Source organism: Thunnus maccoyii, chromosome 5, assembly GCF_910596095.1.
Source record: "Thunnus maccoyii chromosome 5, fThuMac1.1, whole genome shotgun sequence".
In the NCBI taxonomy this organism is placed as follows: domain Eukaryota; kingdom Metazoa; phylum Chordata; class Actinopteri; order Scombriformes; family Scombridae; genus Thunnus; species Thunnus maccoyii.
The window spans coordinates 25,923,247-25,936,868 of record NC_056537.1 but is presented as its reverse complement, the minus strand read 5'-3'; the positions used below and the strand labels follow the sequence as shown (position 1 = coordinate 25,936,868).

General features: G+C 42.3%; 1 protein-coding gene across 1 annotated transcript in view; it reads right to left on the bottom strand.

The window, feature by feature from the left end:
• LOC121897564 (cat eye syndrome critical region protein 2) overlaps window positions 1-13,102 on the bottom strand; it is a 40,701-nt gene extending 27,599 nt beyond the window's left edge. Inside the window, exon 1 of the mRNA XM_042412129.1 lies at window positions 12,828-13,102. Within this exon, the coding sequence (XP_042268063.1) occupies window positions 12,828-12,947 (120 nt within the window). The 5' untranslated portion in view covers window positions 12,948-13,102. The remainder of the gene's footprint in view (window positions 1-12,827) is intronic.
• Between the last annotated feature and the right edge of the window lie 520 nt (window positions 13,103-13,622).

The window sequence follows — 13,622 nt, the reverse complement described above, 5'->3', positions numbered from 1 at the left end:
CAAGAACTTGTTGGCTTTTTTGCCTGATTAGTCCATCCTAATTTACAACATGTCTGTTCGAGTCAGAGTGCAAAGTTGTGTCCTCCACACCTGCCTTAACTAGCATTTTGACACATTCAAACAGTTAGAGCCTCCAGGTGCGGACACCATTTGCTCATGAAAACATGCGAACAGGAAGAATGACTACAGGTTGCTCTAAATGAGCTGCACGACCATGAAGGAAAGGAAGAACAGTGACACACACTAAAAATAGCTCACTTCACAACTGGAAGGCTAGTTTCAACTTTCAGCTGAGTTTTATTATAGTGTCAATGTCAGGGCCAGGTGGGACAGGTGGCTGGGCTTGTGGAAAGGCGTATTGGAGAAGAGAAGGGGGGAAGTGAGGAATGGACTGTGGACAGATCTTTCCTGAACCAAGCTCTGTCCAGACAGACAGAGACCTTTTGCCTTGGCCTAGCGGGCTGGCTATGTGGGTGATGATCATTAAGCACAGGAGATGGGAGGCCACCCAGTGCATAAGTGCCTCTCATACCTCCACTGCTAGCCCTGAGGAAACCACATCATCAACTTCCTCATATAAAGTGGAGCTTCCTGCTTCAGCTGACATCCCAGCGGTCCCATTCTCTTCCTAAATAAACATGCACCACCATATACATGCACATAGACAGACAGAAACAGAAGTTAAAATTCAACCTGGTAGCTCTGAAAAGAAAAGAAAAATAGTCTCTGACCAGTGTGGTCGCTGATGGCGGAGAGAGGAGTCTTAAAATGGAGAAAACATGAAGCAGATGGTGTGCAGCATTGGAGGTAAAACACACAGACAGATATGAGGGGGAACTGCTACTGAAGAGGAACTGCTACTTTCCAAAATGTAAGTGAAACTCTGAAGACGCTCCCCTTAAATGCTGTGATATACTGGGCTAACAGGTGGTTCATGGGCACCAATACCTCTGGCTTGGTAGTGTGTTCCAACAAACATAACTGGCTGTGTTGAAAGGTGGGAAAGCTGCACTACTGATTAATACATATGTTTTTCGGCAATGGCATCAAAAAAAGGTGGAGCGAGTAAGCTCTTTGACAAACTGTTCAGTCTACTGAATCAGTGATTTCAAAGCAAAGACCGAAGTTAAGCTAAACTGAACAGTGCGCATTTCATTTCTTAATAAATCAGACATATTCTCAGATTGTAATCTAAGTATGTCATCAGTCTGCTGGCCATCGGCTGTAGTCTGCACTGTGCTTAAATGCAACATTTAACAGGAGACAGGAGGTGACAAAGTGTTTGGTTTTGTCAGCTCTGGTTCTTTGAAGTCAGCCTGTTGTGTCAAGGTCCTGACATTCCCAAACAACGGTTCCATAGCTCCAAAGGTACTCAGCAGGTATTCAGACCTGAAAACAGGCCTGCTGCCATTGTTAAAACAATACAGGGGACTGTGTAGGTGGTGCGTAGGTGGGGGGCATGGTGGTTCATGTACCGTCAGACATGAGACACCCAGGAAATCTGGTTTAAGCAACAGATCTGTGAATTTATCAGATGCCAAAATACTACACGGTAATTTAAAAGTGTACTAACTAGAAGTTTTTTTCAGCCTGTGGCCTCCTGCAATCCATGTAGTCAGCCAAATGTGTGCAGGTCTGCACCACCCCACCCCCAAAAGTCTTGCAGATCCCCACCCCTCATCTGCATCCCTCAGACAACTGTAATCAGCATTACTCTGAAAACTTCAAATCATGTTTGTCGTAACATTGCTGAAAGTCCCTCCCTCTCTGCTATCTGTTTGTACAGGGACAAAATCAGCATGTTCCAGAATAAATCTCCCTTTTTATAACCTCCTCTCACTGTGATGTTGCATCACACACAAACACACCCCAACATAACAGAAAACACAGCTTATAGGCAGGCTTAACACATATTAACCAGTAACTCCAGTAAGTTTTCCAGGGCTCCCACATGATGAGCCCTGGTTTGGTGAACTCCATATCACTTGGTTTCTATCACTCTTCTCATCTCTGCTTCACAACCAACCGCAAAGACAGAGTGAGATAGCGACAGTGGAGGGATGCCGCCCCAGACTGGAGACAGAGAGAGGGAACCATGGGGAGCTGCAACAATGGAGCTGGCTGAAACAAACCCCAGTGTATGTGCCCCTCTACCTCCCCCTCTGTGCATACACTCCCCATGTGAAACCATCTGATGCATGTACTGCTGCTCTCACTTGTCAATCACAACTGGGGGAGGGGCAGCTGCCTCTTACAAAGCCCCCCTCACAGTGCATGCAAGGGAGGGTATAAAAAAAAAAAAGACACGCAAAAAGGTTCTTGATCTTCGAGGGGTACTCCCAGAGTGTGAAAACATTTTTCAAGGCTTTATGTGTAGCCTGATCTGGAAAGGAAAGTGTCAGAGGTTGGTGTCTGTGAGGCTGTAAGAAGGGCTGAGCTGGGGATGTGTCAGTGGGTGGGATAGAGGGAAAGAAAGGAAAAGGGATGCAAGGGATGAGTGAACAGTGCAGATCTGGGATGAGAATAGATCATTGTTGTTGTGTGGAGGGCTCCAAACACCTCCCTCCAAGTGACAAAAGAGGTTAAGTAGCCCAAGGTTGAAGGTAAATGTGATTTAGGTCACCAACCACTGATCTTGATGATGATTGTGAAGGTCATAGCAAACACTCCTGCTCCTAAAAATCACTAAATTCCAGCCTCTGCTTGCTATCGTCATAGCAAGCAGAGGCTTGCTATCGTGATATCCTGCCACACATCTTCACCACAGCCATCCTTGGCTCTCACATCAAAGTCTCCTATTTGAGGCCAGACAGGCAACACACATTAGATGACTGCTATCTGCAGTTATAATCCACAGAAACTGGGATACAGCGAGAGTGTGTCTGTCCTAAGACGGGCCATGATGGAGCAACACTTAAGCCTTGATCCTATTCTCCATGTTAATCAATTTGCTTTCTAGACAACAGAAACAAGGACATGCTCACAGGCAGCTTGCTCTCACTTATTTACCAGATCTAATAGGGCTAAACCTTCTTTTACAATCACATTCGGGGCTTTATGAAAAATAGGAGCCCCCTCCCCAGAAGGGCAGCAGCTAGCACCCAGTCAGAGTGAAGAGCCTCCACCCTCCAGGGGGAAGGGAAAGAAAGAACCACCATCTGGGGTTTAGTCATGGTGATGCCAGGGGCTGGGGCTCAGGGACAGGGAGACTGCTGGGGCTCGAGAAGGGGATGGGGTAGAGGGCCTGCTAAAGGGTATGGGGTAGTGGGACAAGAGATGGCAATGAGGTTGGGACTTGGGGAGAGGCCTTGTTCACACCATGCGTCTAGAGTGACCACTTGTGATCAGATCTCACTTCCCCACTCTATATGCAAATAAACACCTACATCATTTCCGTTTGCAAAGACCAAATTCATTGTTGTTTTTAACCAGTGGGAGGACCACGGGTTCCACTCCGTCCAAAGCTGTGTTAAACTTGTTTAATAACAAGATAAACAAATATACGATACATTGTGTGCCCCTTCATGAAAATCAAACGTTTAGCTTCTGAAATATTTTTTCAGACAGACAAACGAAAAACACATTATTTTCTGGTTTTGGTTTAATTTCTATTCCAACTGCTGATTTGAAAATGAAAACAGGTTAGGGGAAGAGGGAAAATGTGAAAAAATGGGAAGTGGATTTAGTTTTTTTTAATTCACATGAAAAACAGAAAAACAAAATAATACATCAATGTCAGTTGAGTTGGCGGTCCTTCAAAGTGGCCCAGGACACGTTGCGTCACACTGCCAAATGAATGTGGCCACATGTGGCCCAGATCACCTCTGAATGTGATCTGAGTTATTGAATTTCAATGTGTCCTGGGTGCGTTCACACCCATACTTAGAGCTGTCCACTTGTGATTGGATCACCTGAGACACATTTTAATGCCAGGTGTAAACACGCCAGAGAGGCTAGTCTATAGACATGCAAAACAACACTGGAGGAGAGATGGAGTGATGTAGATGGGTTGCAGGAGTTCAGCAGGTGGTGACGATCAAGAGGACATTTCAGAATCAATCAAGAAGAAAATCTTACTGGGATTTTCAAGGCCCTGCACACCCACACAGGTGTTTTTAATTACTCTAATTAAACTAATATACAATTGCCCTTACAGGGATAAATAATGTTGTATTGAAGTGACTTAATTGACTTCTAGTCAGGTTGAAATTGGACAGAGCTATGTTAGCGATCATGTGATACCACCAAACTGTATGAACTGATAATGATAAGGGTGTAAATTGTCAATCAAGCACAGTCTGTGCACCCACACACAATCTGGAGAAGCGGTCCAATCAGGCAACATAAGTGAAAACATCTGTGTGGGTAGGGATTTAAAAGTTCAGGATGTAGGAAGGAGGAACTATGTTTGTCCACAACTTTAAACAGGCTGCAGAAAAAAATCCAAGTATAGTCATGGTTAGGTTGTATTCAAACCAGATCAGGCAGTGCAGCGAAAACGCCAGTTCTCTCATTCATTTGAAAGGGGGAAGTGCGTTTTGGCTGCAGCAGCACCACACCGGACTGTGGCTGGAGAATTGAGCCAGACTCAACTTTTGGAGAAACACAACCCAACGTCACTGTGGCTGAAGGCTGCGGTGGGCATTCACAGCCGGAGATGATGATAACGTTAAAAGTAAAGTTAGGCTTTGCTGTCTGCAGAGAGAGAGAGAGAGCTGGAGAATAAATGAAGAGAGGGAGCACTGGTAGTGAGAAAGTCAGTAAATCAGATCAATAAAATGTTATTTTCTGATTGTTTCACAGCGGTTAAGTTCTAGAGCACAAATAAACATGCCCACACCTCCGACACACCTCTGCTTGACTCTGCGGCGGCCTGATTTGGTCTTAAAATGATACGGCCTTAAAATGATCATGGCAACAGAAGTACCACTTCACACCGTGATTGGCCAGGTTCGCAGAGGTGAGAAAGCAAGCAGGGTTTGGGTTTGAACTTCTCTGCGAAGATCTTTTTTCCTTCTATACACAACCATTTGTCACCTTTCGTGTGTACAACGAAGTACACAACACTATGATTTCCTTCCAAGAGATGCTGTCTGAAAAGGTCCACAGTTATGCCCGTATTTAAACACTTATCACTTCTCGCCACTCATTATGACATCCAGCATTTCACACCACATTTAAGTGTGACCAGCTATAAACACCTTTGCCATCCGACATGGTCAGACGACACATCGCACAAACTAGTCTTTTCTACCATAACATAGCTGTTAGGTTTCAAAGTCCTGGTATTGTGCATCTTGGTTCACTGTCACACTGTCTTGGCATACTGGGACAATTGGTGAAAGCTATCATTAATGGTAATATTATTACCTGTGCTTTTCCTACTATGACAAGTCAAAAGCCCCTCCCAGAGATGATGTTTGAATAAGCACCTGAGTAACTTTTACTTATGAGTCATCCTACAATCTCACTAGGTGTTCAACAGCGCACATATCTGAATTGGACAAGGTTAAACACGTACAGGAGATTAAATATGCGTCATGTTCCGCCTTCTAATATCACTGTAATAAATGCAGGCTATTATCTCAATCAGCATCAGCTTTTATGAACACAATCAGTTTAATAGAGCAGGAACCGCTGACACTCGTCTTTCTGTGTACTTCCTGTCAAGTATGAATGAAGCCACTAGGAAAACATTAATGTAAAAGATACGTCTTTACACATCCTGATGAAGTCAGCAATGTTACGTATTGCGGATCTTAACAGGGCTAATATCTGCTGTGAAAAAGCACCATCACAACCTCAATAAGGTCACCAATGATGGCAACCAATGGGAGATAAAGATATAAATAATCCAAATTAACCAATCACAAAATCATACTTTCAACATACTGTCAATTTTAAAAATCAAAACTGAAATGTTATTTGGTCCATATGTAATCTTTGTTACTTACTACACAAAAAATGTTATAAGTAACCATAATACTGTCAGGATCTTTCAGGTAACAGTACTGGTGACAGACACTGCTAAAATATCAATGACCAAAGTGACATGACCAGCAAGATGTCTTGTAAATATCAAGCATGTCTGATAAGAAAGGGATTCAGAGAAGTCACAATTGGGCTACTTGGGAACAGCAGGTGACTTCTTTCTCGCACCAGGGTGGGACCAAACCCAGCCAAATGTGTATTGTAATAATATGACTTTAGACCTTCTGGGACGTGACTTTTAACCAGACCTGCTGTAAATGAGCAGGTGCTATAACCCAAATGGCCCATGACAACTCTAACCTTACAGCTTACCCTTTAAGATCTTCACTTTGAAACCTTTGAATTCATCATCATATTTGTCACAGAAAAAAATAACTGTTTTCTAAAATAAAAGAGAAACATAGATTGTTAATCTTCAAAAAAAGATGTACCCTTTTTTATGCCAACCTGCTAAAAGATGTTTTTCCTGCTAACAAGATAAGTCCCTCCTGTGTGCAACCTGTTTCATTAGAAGTCTCCTCATTTTTTGACCCAAACAAGGAAGCCAACAGCATTCATTAGCAGATATCATTTCTACTATCTTGGTGCAAAACAAGGAACATTATATCTCAAAAGATCTCAACACAGCCTGGCTGGCTCTGTCAGCTCACTACTGTGTGAATTCTGTTTTTCCTGTTGTCATTCTTGCCAAATTAAGAGCATAAACTAAACTTACTAAACTGTATTTGCCACAAACAAAAGCTTCTATTAAGGGAGCGCTCATATCTACAACTGCATTTGCAAAATGCAAAAAGCTGTGTTGGTAATTAGACCTGAAATGATATACAAACCAACAAGTCCAGATTGAAGGCTTATAAATTGTCAACATCTCTTAGCCTATAAATGATTTTATAAGGAACATCTCAGAGAAAGAGGCCAACAACAAAGACGACATCAGGCAGTTGATGAAGATACATGGAATAAATGCGTGATGATGTGTCAAACAGGCTGCCAGCAGAGCTTGGAGTGGGAATATGGCAGGGACAGAGGTCCTTACCACGAAGGGCTGTGTCTGGCAATGAAGGACACATCATTGAGGATCCAGCAACAGAGGCCTGCAGCATCTGTTGGCTGTGGGATTTCAGGCATCATTTCACAGATACATAGCCAAGAAATCAAGCATACACTACAGACACAAAAAGCCAGGCAAGGGGGACAGCCATGTTGACCCCGGGCCTCCTTCCTGCAGATCACCCTCTCACTCTTTCATACTAATGTGCTTTCGCTTCCTCGCTCTCCATCTCTAGGACACTTCTCTCCACTTCCCCTCTTTCCCCTTCTTTCTCACTCATTCTTTCTTCTCTCCATCTCACCCACTCAACCCTCTACTCCCCCCCCCCCCCCACACACACACACACTCCTTTCCCAGCTCGCTGGCTGCCGCCTGAGGAAAGTGGAAACCAGCAACAGTGAAGTGTATCAGCCTAGGAACAATGTGCAAGGGGCTGTTTTGTAAGGCTTGCCAAGGAGATTGGGGGGAGACTCCATTATCACTGACCAGCACCGTAGAAAGAAAGAACTGCCCCAACAGTACCACAGCAGCACTGTTGGACTGGATCACTGAGTTTGTCAATATCCAGCCTGGTAGCAGTTTCACAGGGTACAAAACACTGTGGTCTCAAATGTGGCATTCATTACAAAAATCTCCATTGAGAAAAAGAAACAGGTGTTTCTCTCAGTGACACTGCTACAGTAGTCATTTAGTCAGTTATCTCAACCATGCTGACTTATTCATGCTTACTCAGTTTCATATCCTACAAATGGGACATACCTCAGTTTGCACAGAAAAACAAAAGACTTGAAAAGCTTATTCCACTTCACTAGCTTTTCATGTTTTTTCATGTAATGAAATTAGCAACTGAGATTGACAAATGAGCAACTGTTTTGACAAATGCAATGAATGTTGCGTAGGTATGCATGGCCACACCCTTCTTACTCATCTCCCAAAGCTGACACCAGAGGGCAAAAGCCAGAATAGACATCTAACAAGGAAATACTGCCACATGCACAGTTGGCTGAGGCACTCAGTAGCCACAGTGTTGACCCTTGCTGTCTTTAATACAGGGACAGGGTGATAGAAACTGACAAAGGACAACAGCAGCCAATATAAAACGCTATGTCCACAAGGAAAGACTGAGGGAATGTCAGAGAATGTTGACACTAAAGTCCAGGCCTGAGTGAAATCACTCGACGCCCCCCACTCTGTCATGACCAATGACAGCCATTTCCTGCCCCCTTTTCCACCCCTGATTTTTGGGTAATTCAACCTATACACCCAGAGATAGGATTGCAACTGGAGCTGACTGATGATCACCCAACCATTATAACACAAGCACAGCTAAAAGCCACTCTTAGAGGAAGGCAAGAAAATTAACTTCAAATTCAAATGACTTGTCATCTGTCAAATATATATTATGTTAATTTATCATTACATACAACTGACTCATCAATTTTCATGAACCTTGACTATACAGGTCAAGGCAGAAGTAAAGGAATGTCAGCCCAAACTGCTACACTTGTGACAGTGCCCAGGCCAGTTTTTCTTCTTGCTGGTATGTGGCATTAAGTAAAACAAACATATCTGTCCAACAGTTTTCTCTTATTTCTAAAGCACCAAGTCATATGAACATGTTGGAACTAAATGTCCAGACTATGGACATGCAGGCTACTGTTGTACATTATTGGGGTGCCAGAAGTCAGCGTGAATATTTGAACTTGGAGGCCACAGAGCAGCAGGACATCAACCAGACTAATGTGACAATACTATATCAGCTGATTCCTTCTGTCCTCTGTGTGTCTGTGTGTCACTGAGGGAAACTCCTCCACACACACACACACACTCATGTCGAAGAGACCCTCTGAGATGGCCAAGTCATCCAAAATGCTGAGGAATTCGTCACTGACAGCTAAACATGCAAATGGATTTCATAGGTCCCTGGGTGGTCTGCATTGCCAATTTTTTTTTAACTTCCTGACAATGGCATTCGTCCAAAAACCTGATTTATGCACCAAATGGCCAGGTGCACACAGGTGTAAAAGCACAGCTCCAAGCATTCTGTACACTCTTCATGATGAGAGGTGCGTGACCAAAATCATACTCTATGCCATGTTTCTTTATCAGTGCAACACAAAGGATTGTATTGGACATACCATTTTTGTGTACTTGAAAAAAGTAAACATCACCTCACTCATGTGGGCAAACGTGCAGGTGTATAGATATTTCAAAAACTCAAAAAGCAAGCAGAAAGAGCATTCACATGACAAATTCATTCTGATCCAGGTGGCTCTTAACTCTGATTGGGCTCTTATTGAGATTATTAGTGGAACAAAAGTCTCCGTATAAAAAGAGCTACCTTAGTAGATTTAGTCATCCACTAACCCAGAACACAAGGCATGGCGGTATAAAGCCTTTGGATTTGTGCACAAGAAACTAAGAATATCTGCTTTACTGAACACAGAAATACTCCACAAGAAATAAAAACAGAGGAGACAAAGCAAGAAAAATAAAATCTCCTGAAGAGCCATTCATCACACTTACCTAAACAGTTTATAAAGCTGAAAACACATGCTTTAAGTTTTCATCTTTTCATTTTAGTTCAAATACTGTATGTTAATGAAAGACACACAATACTAGTTTGCTTAAATTAGATTTCTGCTTTTAAACATCAATTAGCCTACTTTGTGAAGAGCTGCAAATGGGTAGCTTAAGTGATGCCAAACCCCAAATCTATGTTTTGAGTATCAAACACCCTGTGCAGGCTTAAATTACATTTTTTTTTTTTTTTTTAAATAAGGTGCAGTGTAAACCAATCACACTGTTTACAAGCTTTGTATTTTGTATGGTGTGTTCTGTGTGGGTTTTTTTTTTTTGGTTTGTACTGTTTGTTGTTGTGCTGTCGTATGTTTTGATTGTGGGGGATTATAGATGCAAATCAGCTTTGAGCTAATTCTGGTGCAGTGCATCTTTAATGTTTAAAACTGCACATTGTCCCAATCAATAAATCAAATCAAACCAAAACAATAACTTCCGGGAAGAAAGTCCCTGCATCATGTACATACAATTTAATGGTGCAGAGCAAAAACAAAATGCCAGTCTAAGCAAGTAAAGAAGTAAACAAAGAATGTAAGTATGTATGTAAATAAGTATAAGTAAGTAGCAAAAGTAATTAAAAGTAAGCATAAGTAAGTATAAATGAGTAAAGCAGCAAAGTCAGCCATCAGTCAGTTACGCTAGCAAAGCAACACAGTACATAAAATAAGCAGAGCAGAAACGTCAGATAGGTCAGACCACTGTGTTTAACTATATATCTTTAAACATAACAGTTACGGCTGAAAACGAAAAGAGAAATCAACAAGTTTGCCGATTTCACGTATCGCCGCAATTCAAATCAACTGCAGTTGTCTACCTGGAAATGACTGTTGTTCTTATTAGGGAGATGTCACACTGCCATGTTTCTGCAGTAGCCTAGAACAGACAAACCAAACACTGGCTCTACAGAGGGCCTTTCGTGGTTTTTCGCGAGTTTCGTGGCCACTGTAGGTTCTCCTACATACTTGGGGGTGGGGGGGTTCTGTAATCTACAACTTCACCGCTGGATGCCACTAAATCCTACACACTGGTCCTTTAAGTTGGTAGTGTGCTCTTTGATGCAGAACTGTGGCTATAGTTCTGCCTGGATTCACATCAGTTATAATGAATTCCAACTGTGTTTTCACTCCATAAAAACGTTTTCCATCCAAATGCTAAGTAGGTTTCAAACACTCATATGTTCACCAATATGGGGCCACTTTTCAAGCATATGGGGAGTGGGGTGGAGTAACAAAACGGAATCCAAGAATGTCATGCAGCCATTTTGATATAGTTCAGAATCATCCCATGTCTCAGTCGACGAAATGACAAGGCTGTCAAATTTCAGTGATTTGAACTGGTTTCTGACATAGTCATTGGCCTGGCCGTCTTAACCACAGATATGAAACACAGTACCATGATGTTTACTACTACTTTTCCCACGAATGTAAAGTGGAAGTTTCACCACTGTACTTCAGCAGTTTCCTTAAAAGAAATGCTCTTTCCACTGCCTTTCAATCAAAGACTGGACCACAGTAAGCTTCTATTATTCGCTATCATCATTATCATAACTGCAGCTGCAGGTAATTACAACGAGAACCAAAGGAGTTGTGACCTTGAACACTTGTGCATCGGATGAAGATGTCAAAGTATAAGACCACTACATCAATCTCATTTTTTCCTCGAAATCCAGCTGAGGGGGGGTGTATCCACACATGTAATCTGCGTAGTGATTCGGTTAAAGACGAATACATCATTTGCACTGGGTCGCAACAGAACGACCAAAATGTGAAACTGAGCGGTTCAAACCGCGCTTATGTTAAAAACGCTTTAAAGTTTAAATCAACAAGCGCAACCTATCAGTTATTTACAACTGAATAACTAATTATTAGCACAATCGTATTTCGCGTAAATCCGACTCATCTTAAGGAGAAATGCAACAGCACAAGACCCTCAACTTTCATGCAAACTAGGCGCAATGCGATCCCCCCATCTGGCTTGCACCTCGTTTAATAACAAAGCGATGCCTACGTTTGTTTCTCTCCCGAAGGGGGTGGGGATGAATGAGTGATGGAGACTGCTGATGCGTGATGTTGACCTTACCAATTTCTTTAAAGTGCAATCATTCCTCGATGGATTTAACAATCTCCATTAACTATGATGTAATACTTGAATAGATGCATGTCGGAATTAGCTGTGAACTCTGAATACATTTCAAGGAACAAGAGAGGGAGGGGGCGGGGGTCGAGTGATAAAGTTGAATTATGTAATCGTAGTGTTATAAATTTCGTTTATTCTGATACAGAACAGAAAGCGAGCGAACTATACTACCTCTATACCTTGTTGAACCCACTCCATATCGGAAACAAGCGTTTGAACCACCGCTTCTTGCTATAAAACGGGACTTGGGCGAGCAAACAATGCCTGAGCAGCATCTGCGTCCCTATGGCTACCCAAGCCAGATGGCTTGCAACTGCAAGACAATAAACCCGAACCTCACGCCATGAACTTAACTTTACGTGACAGAAAAAGAAACAAAAATACAGCAGTGTAGTCCATTCAGTAAGCAGAACTACAAGCGGCTGCCAATGCGAGTCGGTGCGCGACTTTTCGCTCTATAAATACATTTATACAGTCGCATCAATAAAGTCTAAACAAGGTTATCACTTTAATGTTCACAAGTTTCATATCATTATGTCACTTTTTCCCAAGCATACTATCACCATATTCTCTCATTTACGTATTGTTTGAATGGCCTGAACTCAGGTCGCTCTTGAGTTCAGCCAAATGAAAACAAACGAGTGGCACATGGTGCTGAACACCTCTCTAAAGTTACTCAGGAACACCGAGCATCCTCGGACATAACGAGCAACACGTAACTTAACGTTACTATGGACATTGGACAAGCACGATAAAACTGTATAGTGCGTGCCACATTCACTTTATGTCTTACTCGACGTTATTCGACGTTAAGGACCATCAATTAGCAGTTAAAGCTAGCGTTTGGTTGTGCTAACGAGTGAGCTAGCTCGTTAGTTACTTAACAGGATTGCCTTAGTAACGTTAACGTATGAGAAGTTCAGAGAATAGCTAAGCTGGTCAACCACATAGCTAGTTATACAGAATACACTCGACGGGCCATGGAGACAAAAAAGCTGACACAAACAACTTTTCATTTCCGTAATAAAGGTCATTCATGTCACTGCATGCAAGCACAATTCACATTTACCTCTATTTCAAAGTCTGGAAGGTTGAACGCTGTCCTGAACAGCGAGCAGAAGTGGGCTATGGCGGGGACTTCCCACCAGGACTGGATCTCTTCCACAGAAACTGTACATCCCTGTGACATTTTCGGACTGGAGAAATTGTGTAACGTTTGTTTCTCACATTAGAAAGTAGTTTCTTCGGCGACTTATAACATCCCCGTAACATTAAACACCCTTTTACAAACACGACAAAAGTTGCTGTTGCCGTTCCGTGCGGACTGTTGCCATTGCGACCCGCGGAGCGCTACAATCTGTTTCAATCAGAGTCTCACCGGAGCTGAACAGATGGGAGGGCGATACCACTGCACGACGAAGGGGGGGCGGCGTTTATTTAAATATTATGTTAAAATATAAGTAAGCACGAGTAGTCAGTATAGTGTCGGATATGGTAATCGCTTTAGAAAATTAACTTTTATTGATAAAAATGTTTGCAATTACATTCGTCATTGTTATAAATGCAAAAGTCTATAGTCAGCACCTCCCCACCGGGTTGATAGTGCGGCCTCCGTTTAAAGGGAATGCTGGTAAATGGTGAATGAATAAATCTAAAAAAGTTAAGCCAGGTATGCCAGGGAACTCTCTTTAAGTTACATCAGTGTGTTTTTTGTGTTTATAGAGATAAAGTTTCAGTCATTCAGTCATTATTTGGCATGTGTTGCTATATTTTTGTTCATTCCCTAGTTCCTGTGCCAATGTTTTTATATACCACCCTCTTTATTTACTCACAACAAAAATAGTTTTCAAACAGTCCTAAATCC